Source organism: Poecilia mexicana, unplaced genomic scaffold (genome assembly GCF_051168715.1).
Source record: "Poecilia mexicana isolate PSO_F unplaced genomic scaffold, ASM5116871v1 scaffold_4, whole genome shotgun sequence".
Taxonomy (NCBI): domain Eukaryota; kingdom Metazoa; phylum Chordata; class Actinopteri; order Cyprinodontiformes; family Poeciliidae; genus Poecilia; species Poecilia mexicana.
In genome coordinates, this window is record NW_028263373.1 from 11,199,422 (window position 1) to 11,221,455 (window position 22,034).

The following is a 22,034-nucleotide window of genomic DNA, read 5'->3' on the forward strand; positions in this document are numbered from 1 at the left end:
TGAAAAAGTACTTTGATTACAATATAGATGCACAGAAACAGTTTACTATCCAGTTCAGGTGTGGCTGGAGACCTGGCTAGACTAAGACAAAGAAGGTGATATGTGGTTTTAACATTGTCACTAATCATTGACTGTCCTTACATAGCTGCACTGCAACTTGTGGATGTGCCATCTTCAGAGGCAGAGAGACCTAAAAAAAAAAATCAACTAATATTTTAAGGAGATATTTGCGTTTTTGCACCTTTAACATCTTGCATTTCATTCATTGTCATTGTCAACACTGGTTTTCCCCCTTAGTTTAATATCATCGCTCCTGATTGCAGCTTATGAAAGCACAACTAAACATGAAACTAATTTTTTTACTATTGACAAACTCAATTGACAGCATTACATAAAAAAGAATAACAGGGTAATAAACAAACTACTTAATCAAAATTTGATTTAACGTTTATGACAATCTATCTATCTATCTATCTATCTATCTATCTATCTATCTATCTATCTATCTATCTATCTATCTATCTATCTATCTATCTATCTATCTATCTATCTATCTATCTATCTATCTATCTATCTATCTATCTATCTATCTATCTATCTATCTATCTATCTATCTATCTATCTATTGAGCAACAAAAAAAGAGTGCTGCTGCCTCAGAGGAATTCAGAGTGGAGAAAGTAGTGAACTGCAGGGGGAGAGAAAGCGACCGAAGGAGGAGGGGGAGACTTGGAAAGAGGTAACCTGCACCTGCACATGGAGGAAGTATGCACAGCTCTCTGTTTCTTTCCTGTTCTCCGATAATAGGATAATTGATAGAGCAGCGCAGGCTTTTTACTGGATGGGAGTGGACGCTTGTAGAGGACTCTGAGTGGAAACCCCCGAGGAGAAACTTTTGATGCGCGGCTCTGCGCTCGGCAGCAAGCCGCAGCAGCGGGATCCTGAGCGCCGGAGATGCTCCGTACAAGACGTGGGACTTTGTGAACCAAAGTATTATTATTATTATTATTTTTATTTTTTTTCCTTTAAGAGAAATTCGCATATCACAGGTAATGTGTGTCATTGTAATACTGTTGTAAGTTCTACCTCAGAGCATTAGTGGCAAAAGTTTATTGAAAGTGCTTTATGTCTGTTAAATTTCTTAAAAAGTAAAAAAGAAATAAAGTAAAATAAATAAAGTTTCTACCATATCGTATAGGCTTAGAGAACGGCTATGTGAACATTTCTTTATTTTATCGTAATATTTCAAAAAATATGTCTTTTCAAGGCCTTTGTGGTGAGTATTGAAATTAGCAGACACGTATAAAATAAAATAAACGCAATTCTGACGTTACGGAAATTTTATTGCAGTCAAGCATTTTATCCAAGTGATGATTGGTGCATCGATCTGAATTAGTTTTTTCTTCTTCTTTTTTTTTCTTTTTCCCAGATACGCTGATTTAGTTGAAAGCCCGCTCGTCAAAGGAGCTCCCCCTCGGAACCCTGCAGGCATGGATCAGAAGGCAGTGTGCGCTGGGTGCCACCGGCCGATCAGAGACAGGTTTCTCCTCAGAGTCAGTGATGGCCTCTGGCATGAGGAGTGCGTGCGGTGCGCGGCGTGCGGGGACCCGCTCAGGAATTCCTGCTTTCTGCGGGACCGGAAACTTTTCTGCAGGCGGGACTATGCTCAGTGAGTACAGAAACTTTATGATATTTTCTTAGTGTGGAAAGAAAAAAAAAAAAGTCACAATTTCCAACTTCACCAGACATCCATGCTATAACCAAAAACCTCATTCTGACATTATCTTCAGTCGTCTAGAGTTTTTCAATGAGCGCCAGACAAACTCTTACCATTCTGGTTCAAAGCAGATAAGTAACCTACTATTACTCATTATACAGGGATAATTACTTTTACTCGATTAATTTCATTTCCCACATTAGCATTATAAATGATATTGGGCGTCCATAAAAATGCATCAGAGTTTTCAAGGTGCAGGAAACAGTTTCAAAGGTATTCTCAACTCCTTGAACTTCGTCCTGTGTTTGTTTTTAAAAAATATTTTTGATTGGAATTTTATTTCATAGATCATCACAAAAGTCGTCTGGGTATTTCTGTCGTTCTTTGCAAACCAGCTCACCTTCTTCCGCCATTTTGAATTTCTTTAAACATTAGTCTCTAAGCCTTTTCGTCGATTTAAGTCCAAACTTAGACCTTAGAATTGAACCTTTTTTATACTTGTACTAAAACGAGTCCATTGTAGCTCTGACTTTATGTTTAACTTTGCTGTTCTGGTTTGTCAAACTCCACCTCAAGTTTTGCACTGTTTTTGTCCCTCCATCTTCACTTCTGAGATATTTCTCAGATGTTTTTTTTTCTGTTGATGAAGAAAAAACATCCCAAGGGCGATGCTGCCACCACCACTGATCACAGTAGGGATGTACAATGCTGGTTAAAAAAAGTCCAGTCTTGATCTGATTTAACCACAGCACCATGTTTTACACTTTTACTCTGTCCCCTGCATGGAAACCCCAAACGGTATGAATACTTGCTAGGAAACCGTGTATAACATTTTATACCAAAATAGGATACCTATGAGTTAAAGCAAGTTTGCAAGTGCAATGTTTTCCTTTGGTGCCCATTTACGTACTCACTATCCCAATGTTAGTCTGACTTTCACAAAAGAATCCTTGTCCACATCTTGACCTTGACGAAGAATGCATGTGTTGGTGGGCGTATGCTTGTGTAACAGTAAGAAACAGAGGCTAAAGACTCAATGAAATAGTTTCCATTTTTGCAGTGTAGTCAAATCTCCGTGGTTGAGTTTGCAAGGGTTTTTAAATTTGCATCATGACTTTAAAGAAAGTTGGCCTTGGCGAGCTGAGAGAACAAGGTGACTGCAGAGTGGGTGGATGGGTGGGCGGGGAAAGGATGTAAGGAAACTATTGTTTATGGTACATCATGATCACAGACAACACATGCACAATAACACCATCACACCTTCACGCACAACCAGGGGTATAGCTCAGCTGACACATTGTCAAAATGTGTTAAGATGTTGGGGGCCATTGGCGTGGCAAATGCAAGCTGGGGACAGCATATGGTCCCCTCCCCACCTCTCACACCTCCCTAAAAAAAAGTGACCGTACTCTCTCCCACTTACGTGTCGCCACAGTCTTCCTTCAAGCTGCTCTCACCCAAACAAGAGGAAATATATCCACCCAAAAGGTATTAGCCCATATTATTTTTGCTCCAGTTTGGCAAAGGTTGTCCCAACAAAAGTAGTCCAGACGAATGTAAAAAAAAAAAAAAGAAAGCAATTTTATATAGGTTCAACACTATTATTCTGGTCGAAATTCCAAACAGTTCCATGTGATGAGCGGCTATAACAGTTCAGAACCAAAGAGCAGTGCAAAGAGGTAATTAGTAGAGCAGAGCCATATGTCAGAAGGTCTGGTGCATCCCTTGCAGAGAGACGGTGAGGATGGTGTGAACTTATTTTGGGGGACAGTGCGCTCCAGGAGCCCTGGCGATATGCGCAGCGGCATCTGGAAATCTCTTCCTGCAGCAGCCCCTGTGTTGAGCAATGGGACGAGGTCCAGTCGACCGTGAGATATCTGAGCTGATCAATTAGCAGGAGGCCTGGTGCCAAGGCTCCACCTCTGAAAACCCCCCTCCCCCTGCCGACCCTCACCACACCCCCAGCCTCCTGTCTGGGTGACACACATGGGCACTGCTTTTGTCCTCGTTGAGTGTTGTGTGCCAGAATCAGCTCACCAAACAAACGGTGCCACTTTTTTAGTGTGATTTTTTTCATACTGAGACAACATTTGTCTCTAAGCACATGCAGGATCTTCTGTCTGGATCATGTTTTCCTTTGTGCTTGTGAGAGCAGCCAGAGTGTGCTAGGAGGCTGAATGGAGTTATAAGGAGTTATAAGACAATGATAGTGTTCTCTGCATATATATATATATATATATATATATATATATATATATATATATATATATATATATGTATATATATATATATATAAATATATATATATATATATAAATTGTTTTTTGTTCGTGTATTTATTACTGCCTTTTACCATTTTTTTTAAATTTAGGGATAGCATTTGGATATTAATTTTTTTTTTCTGTATTCTTTTGACAGAAAAAAAAGATCATCATGAACCAGTAAAAAGTAGAGCAAATGTGTTGGAAGATTTACTTAATAAAGTGCCAATTTAAACCAGTTCATAATTGAGTTTTAAAGATTAAAATACTGTAAAAACCATACAAACTTTTCAAGCAATTAAAGAGTAAACTAAATTAAATGTAAACATTTATTGCTAAGCAAAATAAAACAGTATTATTGCTTTTGGGAAAAAAAATTACTAATCATCATATGCATTGCATTGGAATGCTAAATGTAATTTTAAATAAATGCATAAACACATGGTGTCTTTAGTTAACGTGTTTTTTTTGTTTTTTTTCTCATTACTGACTTGAAAGTTGGGATTCACTCTAACTTGCAAAAATTATCCAGAAGTTTATGGTTTGAAAATGTCCTAATACAATATTTTTAGATTTGTGACTTAATGATTTTAAACTGGAACATTTTCATTTGGATTTTTTCTGGTTTCGAGAAACCATAATATTACAACTGATGGACCCAGGCTGAAACAGAGTGGGGACATCAACACATTTTTGAAGGTTTTTAACATGTAGTACCTGCTGGAGAAAATAAGTGTGAACAATATAATTTTACACACACTAAAAAATAAAATACATCAATCATTTCATTTATCTGGACTTGCACATGCTGCATCCAACCAGTAATATGTTGCTCATGATGATCACTGGTTAAATCCAGATGGTGTGAAGAACATGTGAACTTTTTGATCGCTTTTCTTTCAATGGTTACATTTAAGAACCAAAGGATTAACTTAATTAAATTAGTCTTACATTTGTTCTTCTGACCGGCGTCGATGATATGATACACTACATGCAACAAGCTGTCGTATTATTTATTAAAACATAAATCCTGTCAGACAACAGGAGGTTTAGTTTGGTTGGACTGTCAGTATATATATTACCTAAATGGCTCAGTGGGCATGTGGAGTGGACAGCAGATTGGTCTGCAGATATGCGACGTGACGGGCGGTGCACTTGACCCGAAGATGCATATCTGATATGTGTCCTATGTTGCTGTGTGTGTTCAGCAGAGGATCCAGGTTAACCTGATCCAGAAACAGGATCTGTGCATGTCCAGCAGACCTGCAGTCTGTTTGCCCCACTACCAAAGGTCAGCTTCTGAGGTCATGGCAAGAACAGTGAGTGAGTGTAGAGTTTAGTTGTTTTGTTTTGTTTTGTTTTGTTTTGTTTTTCTTACACGGTGTGTTCACCTTAAATGTGCCCCATAATGGTATGGAGGAGAATAATATTCTGCTGACTTATTTCTCTATAACCACCATGTCACTAATTGGTCTTAATCCAGCGTGACTGAGTGTTCCCGCTCTCCCGGCCGAGTCGCTGGGCCAATCATGTCAGCGGAAACTCTGAAATATTAAACATCTTGAGCTGCTGCCTAAGTATTTGAGGTACTCTTGCCTTTGCATTACTGACTCTTAAAAGAACCAGGGCTAATAGGGCGAGCTGGACTGGGCCTGTAATGGAACGGCGATTCTCGAAACAAGAAATGATCTCCAAAACATTAATGCCCGCAGTTTGCTCTCTGCTGACATCTATCATTAGCGTCACGGGGAGAGATCGGCTCAGTGTATCCCAGAGACCCGCAAACACTCCGGGTATTTCCTCAGCCACACGTCCTTTGATATATTTGGGTGATTCACCTCGTGTCACCACAGGAATGCACATACCACAGATGGTATGTTGGCCATATTAAAGCCCACACCATCAACGCTGAGGGCCGTACGGCTCTGACGGGTCAAGTAGGGCGACTGGTGAGTTTCTGGGGCTGGGATTCACCGTTTCCAGAGTGACATTAAGAGGTCTCAGCAATGTTTGCCTTTAGGATGTAGGAGCTCTAGACCACTCGACAGGGGTCCTTTATCATGAGTGTTTGTTTTGTCTTTATTTTTGGTCTGAGTTGGTTTGTGAATATTAAGAAAAATGTAAATCATAAATGTGTTTGATATTACATAAAAAAACATGTTCCTCTGGATATTTAAAGAAAAATAAGAAAACCTAAGAAAATAAACTTTCCCAAAATTATTCATAAAACGTAATGTCTTTTTATGTGCCTGTGTTTAGCTTAATCTATTTGTACCTGCTAAAATGCTAAACTCATGCAACCTTTTTAAAATTAATTTTTTTTTTTTTTACAAACACTGACATTACCATTTGCTTTAACAATTTAGGGAAGTCTAGATGATGATTTAACGACTTTCCAAGCCTTTAATAGGTGTATTCTCAACCTAAGGATTAAACATAATGTCAAGTGTATTTTAGAGCAACATCTGAGACACAGCAGGTCCTTCTGGCATCATGAAAAAAATCAAAAGAAATTAGCCAACCCTGGAGTACAATTCACAGATGCCTGGAATCACTGCTTTCATCTGTTCGATCAATTATATGCAGAAACAAAAAAATAAAATAAAATAAATAAATAAAATACAGGACTGTCCAGCCACACCATTCAGGAAAGAAATGCCTCTGTGTCCAAGAGACGGACATGTTTGTAGTAGCATCGTGCTGTGGATTGTTTTTCTCCAGGATGATCTGAAGCGCATCGCAAAATAGATTACATCAGGAGGAAAGAACAGCATCGAAGCAACATGTCAAGCCATCAAGCAGGAAGTTGCAACCTGGTTACGACATGAACGTTGACCCTAAGCATGCTTCCAAAACACACAAAATGATAAAACATACACGATTATTGTCGTTTAGTAGCTGTAGCAAATCTTGGGACATTAATCATTATTATGTTATTTGCCATGCATTTTGCTTTATCTTAGGAAAATTACGACTAAAGAAACTAAAAGCGCTTTGACTCTGTTTGCATTCTTTATCTTATGTATGAAAAAAAGGTATAAAACCCAGTTCTCTCTCCTTGTTGGGCAAGTGCCGTATTTTAGATGAAAACAAAAAAAAAAAAGGGGGTAAAGCTGTCACTTTCTCATGCCTCCTCACTGCCTGGTCTGGTGACCCAGTCAGGTCTGGAAACAAACGCCAGCTCCAGGATGATGACGCATCATCCTGCGTGACAGACCCAAAATGTGGCCTTGCCAACTGGAGGACAATGGTCCCGCTGCTCGGGGGCCGGCTCTGCCTTTGTCCGACTCTGGTTAAGCAGACTTAAAGATAATTCCACGGATAATTCTTGGGACCAGCGGCTCAGTCTCTCCCACCAGGAGACCTGATTCCCCCCCTCAGCCTGGAGCCATGGCCTGCCGAGAGCCTTTTCTCTCCGGCCCCCAGGAGCACGGCCTCGGACACAGCAGTCGGAGCCACGGCAACAGTCTCTCGGGGCTGAGCCCACCAGTTCTGGTTGCCAGGCGCTAAGATACACACCCGACACACTGAGGGTATGTGTCTAAACGGTTTTGGGGTAGGAGGGGAAGGAGGAGGAAAGGGGAGAAGTCAGGCGCTGGTTGCGGTTTTGAGTGACAGCGAGACTCAGCAACATTCTCCAGGTCAAGAAAGTGTACTTTCTTCTCATGAAGTGCCGTTTTACTGAGGCGTACAAAGTCTTTGAGAACTTAAAGCAAACAAACGCATTACCCTAATGGCTGGTTGAGTGTCCAATACTTATGCCTACTCACACCTTCTTGTCTTCAGTCTGTTTGCAGTGCGTTGTGGGGGCTGTGCGGAGGCCATCTCCCCTGCAGAGCTTGTGATGCGAGCAGGAGCCGCCGCTTTCCACCTGCGCTGCTTCACCTGCAAAGTTTGTTCCTGCCGCCTGCAGACTGGAGACCGCTGTGTCCTCAGGGAGGGACAGCTTCTGTGTGCCAGAGAGGACTACCATCAGTGTCTGGCGAGTCCAGCGTCCTCAGATACGGGTATACAATCTGAATTCTTTGATGCTGCTTCTCTTCCACTGACTATTAATGACATACGTGCTCTTTATTCTTGCTTTGGGGGTTGTTTGCTCAAAATTGTGTAGCTCACTAAAGCAGGCAGCAGCTGACATAGCAGCCCTTTCGAAAAGCAGACTATGAGATCATTTATTTAGGTCTACATGTGTAAGTATTAGAAATGTTTTGTGTATGAATATTTAGGAGCTGCTTGCTTTAATTAATTATGCATTAACATTTTAAGATGAGAAATAAATCATCATTTAATAATTAAAACGCCGTTAGACCAATAGCATTGCTTCCTTTACAATAATGAATACAGTTTTTTTTTTTAAATAAAAAGCAGATGTAAGTATTTCTATTGATTATTGAGAAGTATAAGACAGAATCCCATTTTTTCATATAATGTGAATAAAAACAGAAACATATTATTTTGCTTAAAACTGATGCTGCTTTCCCACTGACTTTAGAGCGATACCTGATTCATTTCCTATCAAAAACTTCTCAAAAGAAATGCACTGAAAAAAACTGATGTGTATATGCCTTATGCATTGTTAGATATGATGACTGATTAAAATATATATATATATATATTTTCTGTTGCAGACAATGTGATTTCAAAATAATCACACTAAGTTTTCATGCAAAGTACATTAAATAAAAATCTGCAACTACTATTAAGTCAGGAAATTCATATTTAATCCTATGTGAATCAAACCTCGTTCAGACATGATTAATTAGTTCATATAAACTAAGTGCTGTCGTCCAAAATCGCAAAAATCAGTTTTGGACAACAGTTTCCTACTTTTGCTGAATGTGACTAGACAAACAATTGGTTTTTGCTATTATTACCTGTTTTGAGCTCACTTAAAACAGGTCTGACACCCAAATGTAAAGAGAAGCACCCTACAGCATGATGCTGTCGCTATGAGCTTTGTTTGTTCAGAGTGGTGACCAGCTTCAGTTTTCCCACACACAAAATGTTTTTTTTCCCAAAATATTTTGCATTTAGGGGAAAAGCTCATTTAGCAGAGCACCTTCTGCTACACATTTGCTGTGTCTCATGTATAGCTGGTGGTAAACAGCAGACAGCTCCTCCTATGATTTTTTTTTTCCTATGCAATGTCTTTCTTTTTGGCAACCTTCCATAGTGGTCAGATTTCTAGCGTGCACCACCACTGGTTGTTCTGTCAGTGTAGATTTTCCCACCTGAGCTGCAGAGCTCCACAACTCCACCACGTCTCTTGGCTGCTTCTCTGTTTAACTGTTTCCTCTCTCTCTGTCTGAATTTGTTTTTCAAATGACGGATTGAACAGCGCTCTGTAAGATGTCTAAACCTTAATGTATCGTTGTATAACCTCCCCTAGTTTTACGCGGCTTCAAAACTTTTTTTTTTCTTTTTTTTTTTGATTTCCCTATATTTTTTGTCTTTTATTTTTTATTTCTTAACTGGAACAAGCAGTTGTTTTTACACACACACAGGCAGACGCGCACAAAACTGGTCTCCATTTATCAATTGGGTGACAATCAATCAAAGAAATTGATTGCACCGGATTTTATCTATAAGCATCAAAGTTTTCATTTGTAAAACTGAAAAATAATTCATCCTTTTTATTCCACCTAACAGTTAAGCATCAGTTTGGATGGTTTAAACAAGACATTTGAGTTGTCATGATTTTGACAAAAATGTGTAAAAACTGTAGTGGAACGCTACTTTTATTTAGTACTACACAAAGTGACAGTGCTGTGAGTATTTATTTATTTAAATCAAGTAAGATCTGTGAAATTCTGAATGAAAAATAAAAGTAGTGATGCAATCAGCTGATTTGAACAGATCATCAGGACTAAATGCTGTTAAAGCCTAAAATGTTCATCCAGGTGCATTATATCTGCTGTACATATTAAATTACACAACTAGGTTTTGCTTGGTAAAATGTTTCCCAGGTCTAATTTCTGCATGTCTTCCTTGTCACGTTGGCCCAGCAGGTAAAAGTGACGATGAAGAAGAGGAGGAATTGGGGCGGATTACACAGAGGCGAGGCGTTGCAGATAATCCAGAAACCAAACGTCCCAAAAGACCTCGCACTATTCTGACCACCCAACAGAGACGCACCTTCAAGGCTTCCTTTGAGGTCTCATCAAAACCTTGCCGAAAGGTAACGCGCTTTGATTTTATACAGAGTAGAGGCAAGTGACTTCATCACAGCTCAGTGACACAGTGGGGTTTTTTTGTTTTGTTTTTGTTTCATAATAGGAAGTTGAAGGAAGTTGTAAAGATACAAAGCAGATTTACCTCATATAAATCTAAGATGTAGCGTCATTATGATTTGACCCTTGTAAGAGCAAACAAACTTTTTAACCTTCAAATGCACAATTATCTTTCCTCCTGTTTTGTACTTTTCTAACCTTGCTTTATAACTTTTTCTGCTTCCCACCTGAATCTTAATCCAAGGTAAGGGAGACCTTGGCAGCAGAAACAGGCCTAAGTGTCCGGGTTGTGCAGGTTTGGTTCCAGAACCAGAGAGCTAAAGTAAGCACACACACGCACACACACACACGCACACACGCTCACACACGCACACGCATACACAATCTCACATGCACGTTTAATAAAAGCAGTCTTTCTGCACTGACTTTGTGAGCCGGAGTGGAAATCAGCCGAGTTATCTCCTTATACAGGAAGCTGATGACATCTTGCAGGGAGATCACTGGAGATTAGAGCTAATATTTCCTCACAAAGTGGACTCATGTGTGGTTTCTCTCACTCAATGACAGATGTTCTTGACTTCACTGTTAATATTTTTGCGACTGAGTCACGTGACACAGAGCAAAAAATATTTTTTTTTTTTTTTTTGGTATTTAATTTAATGGACGTTTGTTGTTTAGATGAAGAAATTGGCCAGAAGACAACAGCAGCAGGAGCAGCAACACAGTCAGGAGCAGTGTGAACTCTCAACAGGTGAGTACAGACGTAAAACCTTACAATTCATCACTTGTGACTTTAATTACTCACAATTTGGATTAAGAGTAAAATCAACTGAATCACAGATTACAAAAAGAGCAAATGTAACAAATTCACATCAATGTTAAAGAAGAATCTTATCAATCAGCTTTATGAAACAATTTCATTGAGTTTCTGTGCTCTACAGTGCCCTCATGTGGCAGTTTAGGTTCAGAGGCAAAATGCATGGGGCCATCTTTCGCCCATGTTCAGCAGCAGCAGCAGCAGCAGATGGGGCTCACCTCTTTGGAGCAGCAGGACTGGGACACGGACCCCTTCAGACAGGGCCTGACTCCACCCCAGATGCCAGGGGATCACATGCACCCTTACGGTAAAAGAACTCTGCAAATTAAACCCTGTTTTATTTCATGAAAAAGCATTTTGTAATTTGACAAAGAAAGAAAAGTGAGAGTGCATTTAAATCATTTTGTAAATGTTAAAATTTAAGCTTGTTGAAATTTCACATGTCAGTGCGAAACCTAGAATTTGGAATCAAGTCACCTTCTGTTTTTTTTTTTTTTTTTTTTTTAACCCTTATTTTCTTTTTTCATATCAGAATCTGTGTTACCTCCCTGTTAAAAAAACAGGATTATTTTTGCAGCTTGGCTGTTTTCCAAAAAGTTAGAAGGTTGTTGTTGAGCCAGCACAATGCATAAGCAACATAAGCCACTGCTTACGGCTCCCACATCAGCAGGGATACCCCAAGCACAGACAAGTTCGTTTGATAAATATGGTATAGTTTATTATCACTGGTTCATTGTTTTTATTCTGGTTGTGTCTGAGCAGGAGTCACATTTAATAGTCAGTGAATGAAAATTTCCTCTGTATGTATAAAGTCACAGTCAATTTCATCTGGCCACTCCAGACTATTGACTCTGCGGTAAAATACTGTGCTTCAGACATTCAGATGAAAGATTTAACTCAGATATATAATTGTGTCTTCAAAGACAAAGGACCTTCAACTTTCTTGCTATTAAAAAAAATTACATAAAGTCCTTTAATCATCCCAAATTAATGCCACATCAAATGGAAAAGTGACGATTTACTGGAAATTGATGTAATTTGCTGTAGATTTTACTATCCTAAGGTGTGTTTTAGACTACCGGTACATTAACTTCAAATTAACTAGTAAAGTGTTTTTAATAAACATAAAAAAGACAATAAAAATATTATTACCTTCCCTCTTAAACATGGAGCCATCTTAGAAGATTTATATTCTACATTCTATTTACTCTGGAGGAACAATATAGCATAAACAACATGTAAAATATCAAAAATAAAACTTGGCTGATTGGGTGAAATTGGATTCTTGTGGTTTATTTGGACACCATGAAGAATATAGTTTTATTCACTATTTTAAAATATACCAATGTGATGTTTCAGTTCCAAAACTTGTCCACAATCTTGAATCCAGAGTCATATCAACGTTCATCCCACTGACGTTTTCACATTCAGCTGTTTCAACGATGTATTCATTCTATTCAGTCTGAAACATTAACTAGAAAGTTACGACTAATCATGAATGAGCAACATGAGATTGTTAATTTTAGAAGAATTTCAACATGTATCGATGCGAACATGTCTTTTTAAATTGTCATGGGTAAGACATTTGCTTTGCATAACAAGCCTGGCGAAGTCATTCGTGTGACAGTCGGCTCTTGTAAGTGAAAGGTCAAGTCTACATGCGCTAACCTAATAATAATTTGTATTTTCGCAGGTTTTCAAGGCTTGTATGGGGAAATAGACACGGAGTCTCTGTGCCATGTTGCTGACAATGACTGCCTCTCTCTGGCCGGATCGTCCCCACTCACTCCCATTGACTGCCTCTACTCCATGCAGGACTCATACTTCACCTCCTGAGGGTGGAGTTCAGGCTCAGGGAGAAGCTGCAATCCACTCTGGAAACACATTTTCATCTCCCCAGGCTAGTTAGGTCAACACATGTACAATTTCAGAAGGGGAGATGGGTACACTGTGATGCCATGTAATTTAACATATTCGATTCTTGGTAAACATTGTCACATCGCTTCCGTTAATGCTCTCCATTTCCCATTTGCAGCGCAATGTCTAGAAAGCGTATAAACCCTCCGCGCATGGTGCCGTTCCCCTCACTTTTCATGGTTAGTCAGAAACCCCTTCAGTTCATGTACATAAATAACCTCGGAATGTATTTGTATTTATTCTCACAATGTGTGCGTGTTCACTGTTCATTCAAAATAATAAAAATACATCCAAGATACGCCGGATTTTTTATTTTTTTTTTGTGAGAAGATTCTTTGGGTGACATGCAGGTCAGTCCGTCCTCGTCACCTGTCAGGCCCATCTAAATGATGGGTCAGTGGATCTTCTTCCCCTGGCCGTGGCCTGGATCTGTAGATTGTAAATCGCGGAGCCCTCACAGCTGTATGGGTCAGCGGCAGGTAAGCATTGCATCCATGCCGTCTTCATCAACGGTCACATTGTGCCTCTCACATTCTTCTGCCTTCTCCTTCTTCCAGTGGACGAGGGGAGAGGGTGGGGTGGTGGGACCACCCAGGCACTGTGCCCGACTGGAATGCTTCCAATCCTTTGGACGGGAGGCTGAGAAAACCCTCAGAATAGACGAGGCACCAGACAACGGAGGGGCTGAAAGCTGTGTCAGGAGAGAATGCCCAGCATGACGTGAAGATACGAAGCCCGACTGTACGGATTGCCTCCTTGCCCCTGCCGTGAACCCTCTCCTGGACTTGTCTCACATTTCCCACTATGAAATCAGACCTCGCAGAGCAGAGAGCGCAAGTCATTGGTCAGGAACAATCTAAGTGTCTGTCAGCGGGGTGATCTGGTGCCAAGCAGAGAGCTGAAGAAGTGTGTAGCAGAGAATATCTTCGTGTGAGTCCCTTTGTGTCGGTATCTGCTCCAAGTATCTGCTGGCATTTGCATGAATGCAAGCTCATGTGCAAGGAGGAGCAACGCCGTTAGCTTTAAAGGCACATTCTGAAGAGTTAACTGGTGTCCGTGTTCAAAAAGAATAAGAGAAAACAGCGTTTGTGAGAGTTTTGAACGGCGTTAAATGCTACCAGCAGTAGGGGAGGGATTTAAAAAAAAACAAATAAATAAAATGTGATCATACAGTCACAGCAGGTAGCAATAACCTCATTATTATCATGATGGTAGCCAAACCGTTTCCTGTCAGCGGTGGGTTATTAATTGCACACCTTGTGCCAGCTGCAGGCCACAAACCCTCTGTCTTTTAACTGGTATAATTGGCTTCATGCTGTTGTAGCATCAAGACAGATACACACACTTTCCTGAAGACATTTACAAAGGCTTTTACCAGCCAACAAGACGTTTCTCTAGTAATGGGTAGCAGCTCGAATGTACAACAAAAAAGAATCTGTGCAGATCATAAATTGCACAGTCTGATTTTAAAGTAAACACAATGCAAACACTGTGACTGTGACCCGCTTCAGCTAAAATAGTTAATAGTTGACCTACAAACAGACACTTGTTTCTTACTGTCTTTTAGGTCAATAAGGATTGTGAGGTTTTCTTCCTAGTTAGCCAGAATAACAAGAGTTTTTTTTAATATACAGTATATTTTTCAAAAAAAAAAAAAATTAAGTACCTACATTGCCTTTGTACATTTGGTAAATATGCTTATTAATTTTATGATTTGGGTCAGAAATTTTGTGCTGAAATAAAATCCCGGTTTGCATCAAGCTTCCTTAAACTTAACAACGATAAAACAGTTTCTACTCACAGAAACTCTGTTTTATCTGGGTTGAGTGGCACAAAATTCACTCAACCCAAAGTCAAAAGTTTCAGTTTGTCTGCTGACAAGTCCTTGTTTTCTTCTCCCCCCCCCACACCCCCCACCTTAAGAGTCTCATATTAATAAGATCACCAGTTCCAACATCAACAAACTCTGTCCTTCCATTTCCCCATTTCTTCCAAATGTAGCAATGGTCATTATGGCAAAACACAGAGAGTCAAAACTATGTGTTCAAACTATGCGTGTAAATATCTAGCTTCAACAATATTGCTCACTGTACAACATATATATTTCTGCAAACTATTAATTATGTTTTATGTAACAAAAACAGAATACATGCAGCAAGCATGTTTATCACTCAATAAAGTGTACAGTAAAATCTAGAAACAAGGGAAAAAACTAAAGAATACACCTGGGAGAATCTTTACAATTTATCTACAACAACAAGCACTGAAAATGTTCCTAACACAAAATGCCTTCCACATTAAAATGCTGTCTGCCTCCTCATCCTTAGCTGTGTTGTTAGCAGTGATCACATTACCTAAAATATTTTTTTAAATCCCTGGAATTTGGGTTAAAAAATGTTGTTTTAGGTGCTGCTGTTGTTATTACCCAGTTGTGGTTTAGTGTGATCAGATCATTTTTTCCCCTCATTTCTTATCAGTGCTACCAAATAAACCAGTGAAGTGACGGCATAAAATTATTGTAGCAGAAGAGGGCGCTCTAAAGCATGTGTAAAGTGAAAAGTGGAAGTGCTTCCTGACTGCTGAATTGGGCCCTGTGAATTTTATACGTGGTGACACATTTCAACCTCTAGCTTAAATGCGTTTTCTATGACAGACCGAAAAGCACACAATTGTGATGTGGTAGGAAAACATATATTTTGGCAAATTATTGCACTTTCTTTTCTTTTCTTTTCTTTTTTTTTAACAAATAAAAACAGGCAAAATGTGGCAGCCAAATATAGTCAACTCTCTTTACTGTCTTGTTAGACAGTAAAGGGACTGCTGCCTCAGTAGTTGTTAAACTGCTGCAGTATTTCACTAAAAAACCCAGGGAGCTGTTAAGACAGAACACATTTGTCCAGTTCTACATTTGAATAATAGACACCTCATGAAACAATTATGCGAATTTGCTCGAGTGAGATGAAATAGTCTATCTATTAAATGTTTAGGCTCCAATGATTAAATTGGACCTTGCAGAAACATTCCCAACCACTGATATTCTCACATTGTGTCGCATTACAGCCACAGACTACAATGTACCACCACGACGTAGTGCTTAGTTGTGACAGGAAAATGAAATGACATGATTTTTAAAACAAATATAAATCTGAAGCATACATTTTAACCCTTTCACTCTGATGCTACTAAATAAATCCAAATGCAAGCAGTTGGACTTTAAAGTTGCCTAATTATTAAATAGATTTCTTTTGTGCTGTTTTGTTAACGCTTCAACACTTCAGGTTTGCCACAGCACCAAAGCTGTGAGAAGAAGAGGGATGTAGAGCGCTGCAGCACCCCCTAGTGGATAACAGATGACACCCAGCATGTACATAAAAACTTTCCTAATACATGTTATTTAAAATTGGTTTATGTGAAAGGTACGGGCAAGTTTGTTGAAGATTAAAAAAGAATGCAAACAAACAAAAAAAGAAAAAAAAACATGAGGGCATTTTATTTTCCTGTACAGTTTTAGTTGGAAACTTTGACAACTTCACATCAATAAATTCCAGTAAATAAAATTATATAAATATTTTTTTACATGTTGGTAAATTAATTGTCCAAACTGACATTTATTTAATTAAATTACAATTTAATGATTTACCAGAGAATGATTCCAGTACCTCTAACCTAATATTTAATTTAATTAATGTATTTTGTAGTGGTTTCCATATTGGTGAACTTAGCTTAGTAGAAAACATTTCCCAAATACTGGTTAAGGTATTTGAGGGTGGAGACCCAACTGGAGATCCAGGTGATCTCCAGGAATCAAAATTAACTTCAGATGAATATTAATACCATTTTTTGCCTTAAAATTCAGATTTTTTTTCTTAGAAAAGTGTACAGAGAGTGTTCACAGATTTGAAAGTCTTATTACCAGTTGTCTATACACCATAACTGTGAACTAGTTGTTGTGTATTCACTACCGGTTTATCAACAGCATGATGCAAATGGATCAGGAAAAACAGATGAATGCATGACTTACTTCCTTCCCATAATATTTTTTTTTTGTTTGGACCACTGTTTGTTTGATTTGACCTGATTATTTACAAAAAAATGTTTAATAAATCTTTTTTTTTTTCCCCCTTTTCTTTAACTGGAGCAAAATCTCAGAGTGAAAATCTCAAATGTCTTAAGAATTTGTTGCTTTTAACAAAAAAATGAAATATAATAATAATAATAATAATAATAATAATAATAATAATAATAATAATAACAATAATAACAATAATAATAATAATCCGTTTCACTATTTTATTTTCTAAAAAGCAACACTGACATAAATATTCAGAACCAAAAAATGTTTTCTTATTTATAATAGCAATAATCAAATGAGTTAGCTTGAGTTAGTTGAAAACCCTCCTGTGTCAATAATGATGGCATTCACCAGAAGCTGGGGGTGTTTCAGCAAGTCAAATACTTGTTTCATTTTTAACCAATAAGAATGTGTCTCTTGACACCTAACCTATCAGATTAAAGTGTGGGCAAACGAATATAAATAGTGCCTCTAACCTGCATTCATCACTTTCATCTTTCTGAAGACTCTTAGCTGTCAGTGAGGGAAAAGTTTGAAGCTTTTTCTTCTTCCAACACCTCAAACTCTCAACTTCCGGAATCATGGTGAGCATAAAAAATGAGCCACTGTTATTCATAATGATTTGTTACAAACTGTTAAGCTAATATAACAAAATTATCACATGAATATGTGAAGTGTATTTGCCTTTTCAAATGCAGGAAGCAATCCCCTCTTGGAGTACATTATGTAAGGAGCTGCATGAGCCTCATAGAAACTGAAACTGCTTGTGTGTTTTTATTTGTTTTTTGCTCCCACAAAACTTGCTTATTAAGCTTCATGGGTGTTCTCATATTTTAAAGAAACTGCTTTCATCTGTGTATTTAATCAGGCGCACTTACTTCCTGTTTGGCTACTGTACTTTATTCAAATGGGATTTTGTTCACACAAGGGCATCTGTTTTCTGACTTCTTAGCTGGAAAACTATTTTTGTTTTCATTTCCAATGTTCTAGTTTGACTAGTCAAATGACTGTAGTCATCCGATGCTGGTGTCTATTAACAAAAGAGCCCTTATCTTGTTGCTCTGGTAGGTAAAGGGCAGCCAAAGCCTTGTGATTTGTGGCCTTGAAATGTAATTGAGAGGGGGAAATGGGATAGACCAGCATTTTCCATTGCTTGCTTCATATATTTTAACATTTCTTGATGAGATGATTAATCTTTTTTTCCACAGCGTGAGTGCATCTCTGTACACATCGGCCAGGCTGGTGTCCAGATTGGTAACTCCTGCTGGGAGCTCTACTGCTTGGAACATGGGATACAGCCGGATGGACAGATGCCCAGTGACAAAACCGTTGGAGGAGGAGACGACTCTTTCAATACGTTCTTCAGTGAGACTGGAACTGGGAAGCATGTCCCCAGAGCTGTTTTTGTAGACCTCGAGCCCTCTGTCATTGGTAAGAAAGATCACTCAACATGTTAGGAGATGAAGAGGGAAAATTGTTCTGAATCTGAGTGTCTTGTCTTCAGATGAAGTGCGCACTGGAACGTACCGCCAGCTGTTCCATCCTGAACAGATGATCACTGGTAAGGAAGATGCAGCCAACAACTATGCCCGTGGACACTACACCATTGGAAAAGAGATCATCGACCAGGTTCTGGACAGGATCCGCAGACTGGTGACTATTTCTGGAGTCCCATTTAGTTTTCAGATTAAATGAGATGTAACTCTACTTCATATGTGCTTTCCTTTGGTCCCCAGTCTGACCAGTGCACCGGCCTTCAGGGCTTCCTGGTTTTCCACAGCTTTGGTGGAGGAACCGGCTCTGGTTTTACCTCCCTGCTAATGGAGCGTCTTTCTGTGGACTACGGCAAGAAGTCCAAACTTGAGTTTTCAATCTACCCCGCTCCTCAGGTGTCCACTGCTGTGGTGGAGCCGTACAACTCTGTCTTGACCACACACACCACCCTGGAGCACTCCGACTGTGCGTTCATGGTGGACAACGAGGCAATCTACGACATCTGCCGGAGAAACCTTGGCATTGAGCGTCCCGCCTACAACAACCTGAACAGGATCATCAGCCAGGTTGTGTCCTCCGTTACTGCGTCTCTTCGTTTCGACGGTGCCCTGAATGTGGATCTGACAGAGTTCCAGACCAACTTGGTGCCATATCCTCGCATCCACTTCCCTATGGCCACATACGCCCCTGTGATCTCAGCCGAGAAGGCGTACCACGAGCAGCTTACAGTAGCTGAGATCACTAACTCCTGCTTCGAGCCTGCCAATCAGATGGTCAAATGCGACCCCCGCGTGGGCAAGTACATGGCTTGCTGCCTTCTGTACCGTGGCGACGTGGTGCCCAAAGACGTCAATGCTGCCATTGCTGCAATCAAAACAAAGCGGTCTATCCAGTTTGTAGACTGGTGTCCAACTGGTTTCAAGGTAGGCATCAATTACCAGCCACCCACTGTGGTTCCTGGGGGAGACCTAGCCAAGCTCCAGAGGGCAGTGTGCATGCTGAGCAACACCACAGCTATTGCTGAAGCCTGGGCTCGACTTAACCACAAGTTCGACCTGATGTACACCAAGCGGGCCTTTGTTCACTGGTATGTAGGGGAAGGGATGGAAGAGGGCGAATTCTCTGAGGCCAGGGAGGATTTGGCAGCTCTGGAGAAGGATTATGAGGAGGTTGGAGCTGATAGCATGGGAGAGGAAGATGAAGGAGAAGAATATTGAACAGACATGCATCACTTGTCTACATTTCTATTTCGATAACAATAATAAAGGTAGTTTTTGAAGCACTACTCTACTTTACTTGACTTATTTGTTCAATAAAGCCCATAATTATTCATACCTCTGGCAGGTTAGGATTTTACATTATTTATATTCAACCATGTTGCTTCTTTCTGATCGGAAATTACAGACAATTCCCAAAAGATAACCCTGATTTTGAAAAAATAATCTTTATTTGTGTGTATATTTAATATTTTGCAAATGGAAACTAAATATTGATTGGAAACTGGAAGCACTTTGTAAATGATTTTACAAAGTGACAATTTTATCTTGTAATGGGATCGGAAGAAAATGCTTTAATCCATATATTTTTCAAAAGAAATGTAATATGTGAAAAATATGAACATTTTCAAAGCTGAAATAAAAGTTGCACAACAGCCTTATGAAAAATATGTATTCTGTTCTTTGCACATTCTTACACCGACTTTTTAAACTATTCGTATCCTTCTAATCAATGAAAAATGTTTTGTTGGTATTACAACAGTCATCTCAACTTGTTTTATTGCTGATTTATTTCTTCAAGGTTGGAGCTTCTTCCTGTCATCACACTAATCTTTCGCTTCGTCCACTGATTCTCTAACGGTTTCAAACTGGGACATTGGCTGGGCAACCTAAAAATGTTGAAGCCGGTAGAAACATTTAGAGCAGCTAAATACAAAGGCATCCCACACTATTCAGATTTTATTTTATTAGGAAAAGAAAAAAAAACTTTTAATTCAACTTCACAATTATGCACAAGTAAGAGGTTATGTACATTGGAGGGTGTAGGTGCACAGTGAGAAACACAACACATAATCCAAATTCCTAGTTTCCTGTTGTAGCCATCTTTTCAAGGTGAGGGGACAAGGGTACAAATGACTTGAAACCAAATGTTATGTTCCAATATCCTTATGAAACACTTTTGTGTCAACTCACCCTGTAAACAGGAGATTAATAATCACAGTGTACATATTCTATGGTAAAATAAACACGAGCTACCCACAACTGTTAAAGCACATGTTTGTTATCCAACGTGGATCTAAATGAGTGTGAAGGAAACTGATGACAGGTGTGACTTCGATCTGACCTGTTGCACAGTCTGGACAGGAAGTGACTTTACCATGAGTGTTCGAGCATGACGACAATCAGGCATTAAAAGCACAAAAAGAAAACAAAGAAAAGTCCCTTAGTAAGTTCTGTTTGGGCCAGAATAAAGAAAGAAAAACATTAAAGTACAAAGCACTTTTTTAGTTCTAGACAATTTATCTACTTGGTCATGCAAGGTCACAAAATGCCCTCAAACGTCTGTGGTTGCGCTCTTTCCAGTTCTGTTCAATATTTAAGAACTTGTAAACCTGCTTTTTATGCTACTCAAGTGACAGGGAGAGATAAAGAAATTACTTTTATATCTCAAACATAAACTTTGTTGGCATTCCACTTCCAGTTTTCCAAGCACAGAGGAACAAAGTGGTTCCAACAAGGAGTAGAGGTCAGGGTCCGCCTACTAATCCAAAACCATGTTCACAATGGCATCGGCAGGAACAGTTAAAATGACTGGACCCAAAGGGGTGGAAACAGTGCTGGAAACCTTGCTGAAGATCTGGCAAGAGATTGCATGTGTTTGCAAAAGAGATGCAAAAAAATGTTGTTTTTTAAAGAGGAAGAGGGAAACGTTTGAAGAAACGTTTCCCTCTTCAGTTATTAACATAGTGTTTAATAACTAAGTTTAAGTACATGTACTGTGCACGCATGCACACATTTATTTTGCAATGGACATCACATTAGAGTATGATTTTGACTGGGGGAATATAACACATTAATTAAGTTGATCTGAACATGTGTATCATAGCTGTATGCAGCTGCAATGTGTTTTTCAGCTGTTTTTTCCACCAGAACAAGAATGTTCAGCATGAATGTCTAGGGTTGTGGGTCAGACGGAAAGTGAACCACTGCACAGTTTTCCTGTCTTGTGGCAAAAGGGATTTCTCATGACTTCCCGTCAATTTTGGCTTTCTTCATTGCCAGTCTTTCATAAAGATTGCTCAGCTATCAGTTACTATGGTAATCTTGGCTTCTTTGGTTCATACGCTCATTGCCTGACCTTTAAACTCATCGCAATTGGACAATGTTATACAACAGTGCCACCGATTCTTTTCTTATTCATTTTGCGAGCAAACCTTTGTGTAATGTCTGATAGTGACTTTAAATTTGTCAGATCTGCTCAGCGGTGAAGAATCTTCTTTGCAAAGCAGATTCATAGTTCTGACAAATCATC

At 39.2% G+C, this 22,034-nt stretch overlaps 2 protein-coding genes across 2 annotated transcripts; both read left to right on the forward strand.

The window, feature by feature from the left end:
* The first annotated feature begins 1,208 nt into the window (after positions 1-1,208).
* Positions 1,209-14,772, forward strand: lmx1a (LIM homeobox transcription factor 1, alpha). The gene is made up of 7 exons (XM_088004957.1): positions 1,209-1,667; positions 7,763-7,983; positions 9,985-10,154; positions 10,451-10,528; positions 10,885-10,969; positions 11,148-11,330; positions 12,717-14,772. The coding sequence occupies exons 1-7, from the start codon at positions 1,489-1,491 to the stop codon at positions 12,857-12,859; spliced, it is 1,059 nt and encodes a 352-aa protein (XP_087861083.1). The 5' UTR covers positions 1,209-1,488; the 3' UTR covers positions 12,860-14,772.
* A 2,740-nt stretch (positions 14,773-17,512) lies between these two features.
* Positions 17,513-20,172, forward strand: LOC106916813 (tubulin alpha-1C chain-like). The gene is made up of 4 exons (XM_014985367.2): positions 17,513-17,596; positions 18,221-18,443; positions 18,517-18,665; positions 18,749-20,172. The coding sequence occupies exons 1-4, from the start codon at positions 17,594-17,596 to the stop codon at positions 19,721-19,723; spliced, it is 1,350 nt and encodes a 449-aa protein (XP_014840853.2). The 5' UTR covers positions 17,513-17,593; the 3' UTR covers positions 19,724-20,172.
* Positions 20,173-22,034: the final 1,862 nt, after the last annotated feature.

Excerpts from the sequence above, each read along its gene's own strand:
- lmx1a (XM_088004957.1), top strand. The coding sequence starts at position 1,489 with ATGGATCAGAAGGCAGTGTGCGCTGGGTGCCACCGGCCGATCAGAGAC. Across the intron at positions 10,155-10,450 it reads CATCAAAACCTTGCCGAAAG|GTAAGGGAGACCTTGGCAGC; the intron begins GTAACGCGCTTT and ends TCTTAATCCAAG. Across the intron at positions 10,970-11,147 it reads CTCAACAGGTGAGTACAGAC|TGCCCTCATGTGGCAGTTTA; the intron begins GTAAAACCTTAC and ends TGTGCTCTACAG.
- LOC106916813 (XM_014985367.2), top strand. Across the intron at positions 18,444-18,516 it reads CCTCGAGCCCTCTGTCATTG|ATGAAGTGCGCACTGGAACG; the intron begins GTAAGAAAGATC and ends TCTTGTCTTCAG. Across the intron at positions 18,666-18,748 it reads TGGACAGGATCCGCAGACTG|TCTGACCAGTGCACCGGCCT; the intron begins GTGACTATTTCT and ends TTTGGTCCCCAG.